This window comes from Sceloporus undulatus, chromosome 1 (genome assembly GCF_019175285.1).
Source record: "Sceloporus undulatus isolate JIND9_A2432 ecotype Alabama chromosome 1, SceUnd_v1.1, whole genome shotgun sequence".
Taxonomy (NCBI): Eukaryota; Metazoa; Chordata; class Lepidosauria; order Squamata; family Phrynosomatidae; genus Sceloporus; species Sceloporus undulatus.
In genome coordinates this window covers 337,835,601-337,848,756 of record NC_056522.1, presented here as the reverse complement: position 1 = coordinate 337,848,756, position 13,156 = coordinate 337,835,601, and the positions used below count along the sequence as shown (strand labels likewise).

General features: G+C 41.6%; 1 protein-coding gene across 12 annotated transcripts in view; it reads right to left on the bottom strand.

Annotated features, from left to right (window-relative positions):
* Window positions 1–13,156, bottom strand: part of MIA2 (MIA SH3 domain ER export factor 2) — a 95,914-nt gene that overhangs the window by 62,845 nt on the left and 19,913 nt on the right. For 11 of the 12 annotated variants that reach the window (XM_042438311.1, XM_042438320.1, XM_042438289.1 and 8 more), the window contains 3 exons: window positions 5,097–5,228; window positions 3,431–3,452; window positions 3,237–3,325 (listed from right to left, as the gene is read on the bottom strand). In XM_042438311.1, the coding sequence (XP_042294245.1) occupies window positions 3,237–3,325; window positions 3,431–3,452; window positions 5,097–5,228 (243 nt within the window). Of the gene's footprint in view, window positions 1–3,236; window positions 3,326–3,430; window positions 3,453–5,096; window positions 5,229–9,256; window positions 9,423–13,156 lie in introns of those variants that run through there. The other variant, XM_042438329.1, reaches the window with a different exon arrangement.

Here is a 13,156-nt window from a genome sequence, read left to right as displayed (position 1 = left end):
AGCATCAGGGAAGGACAGTGTGTCTCCTCTGAATGAATTCCTGGAGGAGATAATGGGCTGGATGAGGAAAAACAAACTGAAACTGAATTCAGACAAGATGGAGGTGTTTAGTGTTAAGGGTCCTGACTTGGGGTTAGAGGTACATCAACAGTCCTGGATGGGGTTACACTCCACTTGGAAGACTGTGTTCACAGCTTGGGGATGCTTCTGGATCCTTGCTCAAAATGACAGGTCAGACAGACAGGATGGCCAGGAGTGTTTACTAATAACTTCGGCTGTTATGCCAGCTGCACCCCTGGTTTAATTCAGTCAACCAGGACTAGGCTGGCAGAGGAGTTTTTCTTCAGCTACCCCCAAACTGTGGAATGCCCTGTCCGAAGAGATTTGACAGCTGAATATGCTCTGAATTCAAAACAGCATTACATACCATTCTCTTCCAGCAAGCCTATCCAGAAGTTTTTCAAATTTATGAATTGACTGTTTTTAATATATGTACTTTTTAACTAATGTTATGCTCTTTTAACTGATAATGTATTTTTAATTGGTGTTGTGTGTTTAACTGTGTTACATGTCTTATTTGTTGCTGTATTTTAAGCTTGATTAATAGGGAGAGGGTGGAGGAAAAGAAATAATCATAATAATAATAAATAATAAAAGTTTTATTTATATGCCGCCCTTCCTCCGATCAGGGCGGCTCACAACATATTAAAACATACAAAGTTAAAAACACAGCTAAAACAAAACAGCAGTAAAATGCCCCATAGCCCAGCCTCTTGGCCACGGAAGAGGAGGGAGGCCCACAGGATATTTATTCAGGGAATGCCTGCTGGAATAGGAAGGTTTTGAGATCCTTCCTAAATTGGGCCAGGGTAGAGGACGAGCGGAGCTCGGTGGGCAGCGCGTTCCAAAGGGCTGGGGCAGCTATGGAGTAGGTCCTCCGAGTCGTGGAGACTAATCTAGCCCCAGGCACCTTCAGTAGCTGCTGCCCGGACGTTCTGAGGGTGCGAGGCGGAATGTACGGGGAGAGGCGGTCCTTTAGGTATCCTGGGCCCAAGCCATTTAGGGCTTTATAGGTAATTACCAACACCTTATATTGGGCTCAGAAGCGAATGGGCAGCCAATGGAGATCCCTTAAAACCGGTGTTATGTGGCTGGTCCTGGAGGCACCAGTGACCAGCCGGGCTGCCATGTTCTGCACCATCTGAAGCTTCCGAGTTTGGTATAAGGGTTGCCCCATGTAGAGTACATTGCAGAAATCCAGTCTCGAAGTTACCAGAGCATGTACAACAGTTTCTAGGTCCCTCTGGGCCAGGTATGGGCGCAGCTGGCGAATCAGCCGAAGCTGATGACAGGTGCTCTTGACCATCGCATTCACCTGAGCAGTCAGGTGGAGTGACGAGTCAAGAAGCACCCCCAGACTGCGCATGGAGTCCTTCACAGGGAGCGTGACCCCGTTCAGGACAGGTGGAACCACCGCCATTCCTGGACCAGGAGAACCTATCACTAGTACCTCCGTTTTCTCTGGATTCAACTTGAGTCGGTTTTCCCTCATCCAGCCCATTACTGACTCCAGACAGGCCACGAGAGGAGAGACGCCATCCCCAGTCACTGCATCAGTCGGAGACATAGAGAAGATAATTTGGGTGTCATCAGCGTACTGATAACCCCGCGCCCCATGTCTCCGGATGATCTCTCCCAGCGGTTTCATCATCATCATCATCATCATCATCATCCCCCTCCTCCACATTTTCAACAAAAGCCCTACTAAAATTATTGAATCGTACGAGTTGGAATAGGCCACAAGCCATCCAGTCTAGGTTGTGACCTTAAAAGAGTAATAGGAGTTTAAAGGTCAAAGTAAACATGTACTTAGGAAACCCATGATCACATCTATGATGCTGCTTAAGACATTTACCTTTATGTTTTTCCCTAGTGACAAAAAGCTGCATTGGAGGTGCAATTTAAATCAGAAAGAATGGGGAAATAGTTAAACCCCTTTTTCCATCAGTGGAATCCCCCAAACCAATTCCCTCCAAAGTAGATATATTTGGCTTAAAAGAAATGCTAGAGATATGATCACAATTCTTTTGAAAATCAAACAGAGCACTGAGTTTGTATATTCTAATGCATAGTGAAAAAAACACTCCAATGTTCAATTAGCGCAGTTACAAGTTACATTAGGACAATTATTGCAAGACATTACTTATTATTTTACATTATTAGAAGTCATAATTCAGTGTCATTTGATGGCACTGGTATGTATGATTTATGAAGTTCTAATCTTTATAGAAAACTAGATTACTAGCGTTGATGTGAAATTACATTTTTGTGAGCAAGATCTTCTTTAAAAAACCATTTCAAGTGTTAATGTTTCAGTGTTTCCCTGTATACAAACACAAAACCTTCATTCATAGTATACTTAAAGACTATAATCCTTAATATACTTTGCAAGGGAGAAGGCCCTACTGTAGTGATGGTGAACCTTTTAGAGGCCGAGTGCCCAAACTGCAACCCAAAACCCACTTATTTATTGCAAAGTGCCATGTCCCTCTGGCTTTCTAGTAACAAACTCTGGCAAACTCTGTGCTGGGGCGATGGCACATGTGCCCACAGAGAGGGCTCTGAGTGCCACCTCTGGCACGCATGCCATAGGTTTGCCATCACTGCCCTATTGCAATCAGTGAGACTACCTTCCAGTCAACTCTCTCCCTAGAGAGGCCAAGTTGGCCCCATCCTGCTCTCCTTTCAGCGGCAGATAAAAATATTCTTGTGCTGTCAGGCTTCCTTCAACTGTTGTTCAGATTTTTCTGATTTTTAAGGTGTATATAAAGTTTTTTAACACATTACATTTTAATGCATAGCTATTTTAACTTTTAAAATTGTTTGTTTTTTTAAATTTTATATTTATAAGTTTTAATGCTTCTGTACTGTTTTTAAATTTCATTGTTGTAAATGGGCTGTTTGCTCCCTCGAGTCCCTATACTGGGAGAAAGGTGGGATATAAGTAAATAAAATTAATAATAATAATACTAACAACAACAACAACATAGACAAGACTGCACTAGCAGGCTGCAGTCCTATATATATTTATCCAAAAGTAATCCCCACTGAAAAACTATGTGACGCAAGGCAGAAAATTCAAATAATCTTAAAATTAACATGGAAAGCTTAAAAAGCACAGCAGGAAACAATAAAACCAAACCTAAAAATGTAAATTCTGGAGTAATCCAAATTACCTCTTTTTTACGGAGACTTAATTTTTCCAGTATTTTACATTTGTCTTCTATTAGTTCAGCAACTTTACTGGCAAGCTGTTTCTCTCTTCCTAAAAAGAGTAAGAGCTACATGCGGTAACTTTTAACAAAGAAAAAATGAGTTCAACTCAATTCTTTAGCTAGAATCAAGCCTCCAGGCAAAATTTTAAACTTACCCACATAAAGTCTACTTGTAACCTGTAAAATAAGAACAAATGTTGCAATTGGTTTAATGCATTATATGGGACTAAAGCTCACACTTCTATTATAAGAGAAGATTAGAGAAGTATAGTTAATAGCAAATTGAATCTCAAGGCCATTGGAAGCAACATCAGAACTCTCCTCATTAAGATAAAAACAGTGATTCCCACACTCTGGTACTCCAGATGTTTTGGACTTCAGCTCAGAAGCCTCAACCATCTTGGGCAATAGTCTGGGATTCTGGGAGCGGAAGTCCAAAACACCTGGAAGACCAGAGTCTGGAAATCACTGAGATAAGAGATTAAAAAAGAGCTTTCAGAATCACACATTGCCTCCTCTTTAATCACAAATAAAGAAAACATCAGCAGGCATTAGGTACAGGTTAAATCTAACTATATTTACCCATTTAAAACTATCTTCTTAGAATATGAAACTGGTTAACCGTTGTGCATGATGAGCAGGTAACCTGGTCAGCCTTACCACAATGAACAGTGTGGCATCATATTTGCTAATTAAAATAAAGGCTGACTGATCTTGGGAGGGTTATGTTACACTGATCATTGTGTCTGCTGGTTGGTTAGAGTTACTAACACTTTGTGAATTAATACAGTGAACTCATCTGACATGCAAGTCCCTTCCTCCATCCCATCATGTTCCTCCATTGTCTAATTCTTACATAACTCCACCTGCACCACCACACACACATTAAAAATCTGTTTTGCCTTCCTTTTTTTATAAAACCCTTGAGTCACAGTTTCAGACAAATACGGACAATACAGTATTCCAAATAGAAGTCATAATAATTAGTCCTACAGAAGCTGCTAATAAGAACAGAACTGTGGTAATTTGTCACAGTTGCTGAATCAAGACAAGGATCTTACTGTCTTAGACCTGAAAAGTTCTGTGGGGATTGAATGCCTATACACAAATATCAAAGGAAAGAGTACCACAGAAGACAAAAATGTATCTATAGAATAAATGTACTTCAAGCATAAAGTCACAGATGTTGTTTGTTGTAACTTTATTGTAAAACAAACACACATCTCAAACAAACTAGAGTGTGTACAATTATTTTTCAAGCTAAAGGATACGCTGGAGTTAAAATAATACCTTTAAAATCAGGGGGAGGGAAGAGGTGGCTTAACTTTTAGGTTGGTAAACAGCACTTCAAGAGATAACAGATAAAAAACTGCTGGTTTCAGCAGACTTGTACTGATAGTTAACCATTTGTACCAATAAGTATAAGCTAGTAATTTCTTAATTGATTTTGGAAAAATTTACTATACTGCCTTGAGTATTTCAAATCAAAGGCAGTTTATTAATCTTAAAATTAATAAACTGATTTTGATAGTATATACCAAAACAATTATAGGACTCTTAATGCACTTTTTAACATATTTGAGATACAACATAGAAATATTCAGTAGTCAAAGCAAATTATGAGGCTTGTTTAAAATGTCAGCCACCATAGATTTCTGTTACAGTTACAACTAAAGCCCAATCACACTGAATGGGACGTATTTCCAAATAAGCAGTCATAGGATAAGGCTACAGAACCCTGCTCCATCTGGAAATTTGGTACATTTTAAACATTCCAGTATAGGCTGGTATAATTCTATTATGACCAAATTGCATACTTACAGATTGATAGCTCCTGCACATGAGCAGTAAGATAACAAAAATAGCAAGAACAGCTCCACAAATTGCAATTTCCCATGGAAAGCCATAAAGATCTGGACCAGGTCTCATATTTTCAGGTAATGCTCCAAGAACCTTTAAAACAGAAAAACAAAAAACAAAGCATTTCCCCTCAGGACTAACTTCAGGCTTGTTAACATCCATTGTTTATGCCTTCAGACAAGACTTATCAGAAACCCTGTATTTGATCTGGAGATGTAATTGATACTAACCATACTCCTAAACAACATTAATATGTAATATTATCCAGTTTTATAGCATTACATTCATTGAAGATTGCTCAAGTGCTTAAAAATACTGTGCCTCAAAACAGCAATTCTGAACAAACATACGACTACACAAGTCATGCTTAACTAAGGGAATTAACTCTCAAATAAACAAATTAGGCTACTAATTTACTTCAAACTATCACCAGAATTACTTATGATAAGACAACTTTAAAGAAGGGAAAATCAATGATAGAATTATTAACATTTATGAACAAGATGGCTAGCACTGCAGAACCCCATGTTTCCTAAAGAGAATGGTTTCTGGATAGTCTATGACAGGAAACAGAACTCCACAAGACGACAAAGATCAGACTGGTTAGCTAAAATCACTACGTGAAATTCAACATTTGCTTCTCCACGCTACTTCTTGGCCTATAGTGTCTCTTTTGGGTTGCCAGGTTACAACACCATAGTGACAGCAAAAGCTACAAATGCCATTCTGTAAGTACATTAAACTCAGGCGCTAAACTCTAAGAAGCCTTTTTAACCCACAGCTCCATACATTTCAGGTTTAGCTTTCTCTTTCCTTCCTATCTCTTCCTCCAATATGCATTTTTGGCAGTTTCCCTCTCTGCTCTATTTCTTCATGTTTCAATGATCCATTGCTTCCTTGGGCTTCTGCCTCCTTTGTCCTTCTTCATAAAGCCATTCTGTTTCTTGGCCAATTGCCTTAACACTCACTCTTCTTTGTTCACTTGCACACAAGTTCTTCTGACATTAGGGACTGTGAAGTTTCTTCAAAATACCTCCTTTCATGGTTATAAATGAGAATTTGGAACAAAATGATGGAAAACTTTCATTTTATATGACAACTGCTGCTAGGCTACTATATGCATCTAAATGGGAAAAGAATAAATGCCTAGATGTAGAAGAGTGGTGGTTGAAATTATACAGCTACATGGAGACAGACAAGTTGACTCAATTGCTGAGAATGAAATCATTAAACAAATTTAAGAAGGAATGGGACCCATTGATAAAGTATTTGAGAATGCGGTCCAAATTTCGTTATTGGTTTAGAGCTGCTGGTCCAAGCACAATTCACATTGCTATTCATGACCTATAAAGACCTGTAAGGTTCAGGTCCAAGATCTTTGAAGGACCATACCTTCCTATATAAGCCTACATAGACTCCAAGACCCATTGAGCCAGTGTGATGTAATAATCTGAGTGTTGGACTAGGTATCTGAGAAGTCAGGGTTGTTGTTGTTATTATTTTGTGTGTTAGGATGTGGCTCCCTTCAGTTTTATATAGAAAAAATGAAGGAAATGAGAGGAGAAAACAGTCATAGTTTCGACAGTTAAGGTGCACAACTTTAAGGCTCAGCATTCAAGGAATGTTTTGTTCTGTTCAACCCTTTCAATGTTGAACCATTCAGACGCTTGTAAAAATTGCAGCATTAGTTAGTATATGTGCGCAATTTTGCCTTGTAGCATTGTGCTTTATTTCAACTGTGCAGTTTTAAGGGTTGACAAAACTGAAATGTTGTGCTGTGCTGAGAACAAACAAAAAACCCCTGCTTTTCTTCCTGTCGCTGTTTCCTGAGTGGTCAGAACACCAAATTTTAACCACATTCAGGAAATGGTCAAATACCCGTTCTATCCCTCCTGTGAACACACCATGTCCTGGAAAATCTTGAGGTGGGAAAGGAGAAATAGCCAAGGCACTGAGAGCTGGCATCAAAGCTTTTAAGGAACATTCACATGACTAAACAGTACATTAAAATGCAAAGGATAAATAAAAGTAAGCCCAAAGCAGAGGAGCAACCTGTGATGGATTTACATATAATACAAAAAAATCATAGTTGCATGAATCAGTACGTGCAGCATGTGTGGGTGAAGACATGCATAGAGTAGCAATAGCAAGTACATTTCTATACCGCTTATCAGTGCACTTAAGCACTCCCTAAGCGGTTTACAAAGTGTAAGCTAATTGCCCCCAACAAGCTGGGTACTCATTTTAGCAACCTTGGAAGGATGCAAGCTTGAGTCCAGCTTGAGCCCTCTTGGCTGGGATTGAACTCACAACCTAATGGTTTGAGAGTGAGTGGCTACAGTACAGGCATTTAACCACTGAGCCACAACATGACACCCATATCCACAGAACCAGTCAGTACCCATGGTTTCACTTACTCATGACTGAAAAACTATATTCTCTTCAGGTCCCCTAGCATGATTCTATTGTATGCTTCTGATAGATGTTAACCACATACTTATGCTGGAGGATCTAAAAATGCCTAGTAAGGTGTCCTAGATCCTCCAGTATGACTCTGTGATCAACGTCTCCAGAAAGTCATTCACTTCAATAGGGTTCGCTATTATCCGTTGTTTTGGATAATTTGACACCAAGTTATTCTTATTACAGTATTAACATTTATTTATAGAGCACTGTAAAGTTTGTACAGCGTTTTACATAGTAAGGGTCAAATAAAATAAGAACAAAAGAACAAAAATCTGCCAAGCAGCGTACAATGTAAAACAACAACATTACATGATTAAAATATCTCTAAAATAATACTAACTAGTTTACAATGAAAACAAAGCCAGCGGCAGATTAACAACCAGTAATGTGGAATGCCTCCCTAAACAAGAGTGTTTAGGAACATATCCCCCATTGATAAGTGGGTCGTACTGCGTATTCTAATTTTACAGACAAATGCAATCCATTTTTTGTTCCTAAAAGCAATAATCTGTGGACAAGTTCACTGCCTGTCTTATTTAATATAAGCCAAGCTATGAGGAGAGCTAGCTGAAAATTGCTCAAGTGGGAATCAACTCTGAATCAACAGCATGCTCCAATGACAAAGTCTCAAAATCATTTCGTATGTACTGTGAATTATGTGCCGTCTTTGAGCCATTCTCAGGTGGGCTTCATCAGCAGAGTCTGATTTAAATGGCCGATCTATACAAACCATAAACAGATGAACAAGGACATGTAATATACACTTGATGTAATTCCCACTGAATAATAAAGGACTTGAGTGGAAGAGAACCCAAGGCAAAGGGTTAAACATCTGTCCTGCAGCCACTTGCTCACAAACCACAAGGTTGTGAGTTCAATCCCAGCCAGGGCTCAGGGCAGACCCAGGCTTGTATCCTTCTGAGGTCGTTAAAATGAGTACCCAGCTTGTTGGGGGCAATTAGCTCACAGTTGTAAACTGCTTGGAGACTACTTAGAGTGGTATGAAGTGGTATATAAACGAAGCTGCTATTGCTATAGATGAGTCATTTAAACCAGGCTCTGCAGACCAGGCCCACCTAAGAAATGGCTCAAAGACTGCACACAATTCACAGTAAGTACAGAATGATGATGATGAGACTTTGTCATTTGGCCCCTGCAAACTGTACAAATCCCAGGTCCTGGGATGGAGCCAGGGCAAGTGTCAAAGTGCATCATGCTGCTTGTGGAGTTCCAGTTTTAGTTCCTGAAGAGACCCCAAAAGGGCCGTCCAGCCCAACCCCATTCTGCCATGCAGGAACTCTCAACCAAAGCATCCCAGAGAGATGGCCATCCAGCCTGGGCTTTGACTGCGATTTCCCGCATGGCAGAATGGGGTTGGGCTGGACGGCCCTTTTGGGGTCTCTTCCAACTCTATGATCCTATGAACCAAAACTGGATCTCCTTAAGCAGAATTAATGCGCTTTGGCACCTGCCCTGGCTCCATCCCAGGGAATCCTGGGAACTGTATTGCACCCTGGGATTTTGTATTGTATTGCTATCAGGTGAAGGGGGGGGTCACCAAAGCAAGGAGAACAGAGCCCCCCCCCATAAACACACACACCAATTGTGTACTGTATATATGTGTGTGTGTATCTTCCTTCCCCTGCCTGACTCACACTCCAAGCGCCCTCCCAGGCCAGCCGGCAGTATTGCTGGGTGCTCTCCCGAGCCCAGCCCAGGCCGAAGCCGCTCTCCTCGGGGCCGGCGTCGCTAGGAGCAGCCATCTTACTGCACCAGCTGCCGCTCAACTGCAGCTTCTCCTTCTCCTTCTCAGGGTCCGGCCGGCAGCCCCGCCCACTCCGCCACTTCCGGCTCTAAGCTCCTCCTCAGGCCCCAGGAGTGGAGCAAACCACTGGCGGAGTCCAGGGGGGGGAGAAGTGGAAGAGAGGGAGAAACCAACGCTGAGGAGGAGAGGGGGGAGAAGAGAGTGTGGCAGAAAGCACGCCGTTACTGAGGCGCCTCTTTTGGACTTCATCTCCCAGAAGCCTCAGCCGTGTCGGCCAATAGCCTGGGATTCTGGGAGATGAAGTCCAAAAATCCCTTAAAGGGCACAGGATACAAAGAAAGATACTGGATGCACATAGTAACACATACACAATATAGCATAATATATGTATACACACTATAACACAATATATACCAAATGCACAAAACAACTATATACATGCACAATACACATTATAACACAATATATACTCAGTGCACAATATAACAATACATGTACATACAAAATACATGATATAACACAATTTATACATAATACAGAAAACAACAAAATATATACATACCCACACAGTAATATATATACACATACACACACACACACACATATTATTTACACAATGTCCAAAACAGACTGCAGAAATAGCCCACTTTGAGACTGCTTTAACTGCTAGGGAATCTTGGGAATTGTAGTTCATTGTGGCACCAGAGATATCCCTGACACAGAAGGTTGATTGTCTCCCAAAACATTTAAAGCAGTCTCAAACTAGATTTATTTCTGCAGTGTGTTTTGGATCACCTAGAATTAGCTCTGTCCTTCTTGGATAACACTGTCAGTGTATGTGGACAGACTTGTCATTCACCTGCTTCACATCCCTGCCCACTCCACAGGGCCTCTGGATATTGCATTGCTAAGATGGAAACAGCTGACACTTTTCTCTTGTGCACACACTTACAAATACTAAACTGGGTTGTGTTGATATGAGTCCATTATATTTGTCCTTTTAAACTGATGTGTGTTTTAACCAATGTGTTTCTAACTGATGTTGTTGTTTGTTAATTGTTGTTGTCCTCAGCCTCAATCCATGGGAGAGGTGGGTGGGTAATAAATAAATAAATAAATAAATAAATAAATAATTTTATTATTTAATGCATGTGCAAGCAAATGAAGCACCACAGTACACTGTGCATAATCTACCCCTAAAGGTCAAATACTGCAACTGATGAGGTATACTCCAAAATTTTGATTATATGCTTTTTAAATATCTCTCTAGCATAATATTTTGTAACGGTCAATGTGCCTTATACAAATAAACTGTTGTTGGAATACAGTGGGCCCTTGCTATCCGCTGGGATTTGGTTCCAGGACTGTCCATGGATACCAAAATCTGTGGATGCTCAAGTCCCATTAAATACCTTGATGTAGTAAAATGGTATCCTTTATATAAAACGGCAAAATCAGGGATTGCTTTTTTGGAATGCATATATTTAAAGTATTTACAAGCCATGGATGCTTGAATCCATGGATAAAAAAAAATCTGTGGATATGTAGGGCTGACTGTACATCTCTATCCAAGGATGAATCAGCTTTGGCTTTGAAATCAGTGTAAGGCTAAAGGTTAGAGCAGAGTAAACAAATTGTAGAGCCTGTAAAAAGGAGTAAAAACCTTCAGTGTGCCAAAGTGAGGAAGGCTGGATTGGCTATCCTGTGAAACGGTGGTGGCTCTTATTATGGCCTAAGGCTGCAACCCAAAGCAGCCTATAGTTTGTTCTTCTGTGCCTTCAAAACATTTCTGACTTAAGGCAACCCTAATGCAATCCTTCATGAGGGTTTCTTGACAAGATTTGTTCAGAGAGGGTTTGCCTTTACCTTCCTCTGAGGCTGAGGTCATCCAGTGGGTTTCCATGGCCCAGTGGGAATTTGAACCCTGGTCTCAGAGTGGTAGTCCAGCGCTCAAACCATTACATCTCTGTCAAATTCAGTGTTCAACATTATAATTCAGTGCATGTTATGACTCATGGTAAAATATTGATAGAATGGGGGCCAAAAATGTAACTGCACATTATGGGATAAGATCAAGGGAGAAAACCATTAACTTTCCCTTCAAAACATTTTGGCCCCAAGGTAAGTGGCCCTTATCAGATGAGTGTGGAACTGGGGGTCTTCTGCACTGGGCGATTCGAATTCGCGTCATAACGCAATGTACTGTCATAACTGGGAGTCCTTCCGCATTGGCAGGATTCAAATTGGCCAATCCGCATTCGCGCGAAGTGCATTCAGTGCAGAATGTTTTGTCACACCGGTGCTCAACATGAGGATTGGCCGATTCGTATCGGCCGCCTCGCACATGCTCAGTGGTGCCCTGCATGGGTTGCGACCTTAAACGCTTCCGGGGTGAAAGGGGAGGTCCCGTCATGACAGCCCGGTAAACAGCTGGAGAGCCAGCTCATGCACATTAACAATCGCGATACAACGTGCCCGTTACTGTTTCCTCTTCGCCGCCGTTCCAGCGGCCTCCTCCCCCTCCTCCCGGCTTGAGAGGCAGCCTAGGCTGGCTCCCAAGCCGGAAGGAGGAGGAGGAGGTTGCTGGAACCGCGATTCAGCGGCCCCCCGCGCCGCTTTCCCGCCTGGGATGCAGCAGGATGCCTCTCAAGCATGGGAGAAGGAGGCCGCTGGAACGGCGGCGAGTCCCGCGATTACTAGCGGCCCTGCGCTGTTCCCTGCCTGGGATGCAGCCAGGGATGCCTCTCAAGCCGGGAGGAGGAGGAGAGCCGGCGTGGAAACCGCCCCCCCCCCCCGCTTCCCTGGAACCGGCAAGAGGAAAGACCCCACCGGAAGTAAAAATTGGAATCTGGGGGTCTTGCGACGGAGTTCAGGACTGGGGATTCATACCAGACCCATTCGCACTGAGATCGAACAGAGAAAAAATCCGGATATCGCCAATCCCCTTATCAGCGCACTGGCCAACACGCTCCAAAAAGAGGAGCCAGTACGCATTCAGTTCGGCAGCTCGCGCATTCACGTGAGTGCGGATTGGGCCATTTGAATGCTGGTATGATGGTACTTTGCGAAATAACGCGAATTCGAACCACCCAGTGCGCAAAACCCCCAGTTCCACACTCATCTGATAAGGGCCAGTGAGTGCATCTACATTGTATGAATAATGCAGTTTGACACCACTTTAAATGCTGTAGCTCTATCCTATGGAAACCTGGGATTTGTAATTTTACAAGATCTTTAGCCCTCTCTTTCAAAAAGTGCTGTGTCTCACAAAACTGCAAATCCCAAAATGTTGTAGGTTGGAGCCATGGCAGTCAAAGTAGTGTCAAACTACATTATTTCTACCGTATAGATGCACCCGTTGTTGATCTTTTCATGTGAAATCATTTAAGGAAATGTATCAACTGCTCAGCTTCACTTGCAAGTTATATATGCCTAGCTATAGTTATAAATAATAATAATAACAATAATAATAATAATTATTTATTTATTTATAGCCTGCCCAATCACAAGAAATCCAGGCGGGTTACAGCAATAAAAATACAGGGAATAAAATAAAATAAATTAAGATAAAAGAGAACGACGTAAGCCACAGAATTCACAGCTTGACCTGATGGAATTGGGCCTGTCCTTTTCACCCCCTCCCAGGTCGGATGATGACAGGGAGGGAGGGCTCTTCTTCTTGAGGCAAGAATTTAATTTTAATTAATTTTAATTTAATTCTTCTCATTAAATTTAAGAGAAGAACTGGTGGACAGAGTGACCAGTTCTGCTCTGTATCTTGAATTTTATT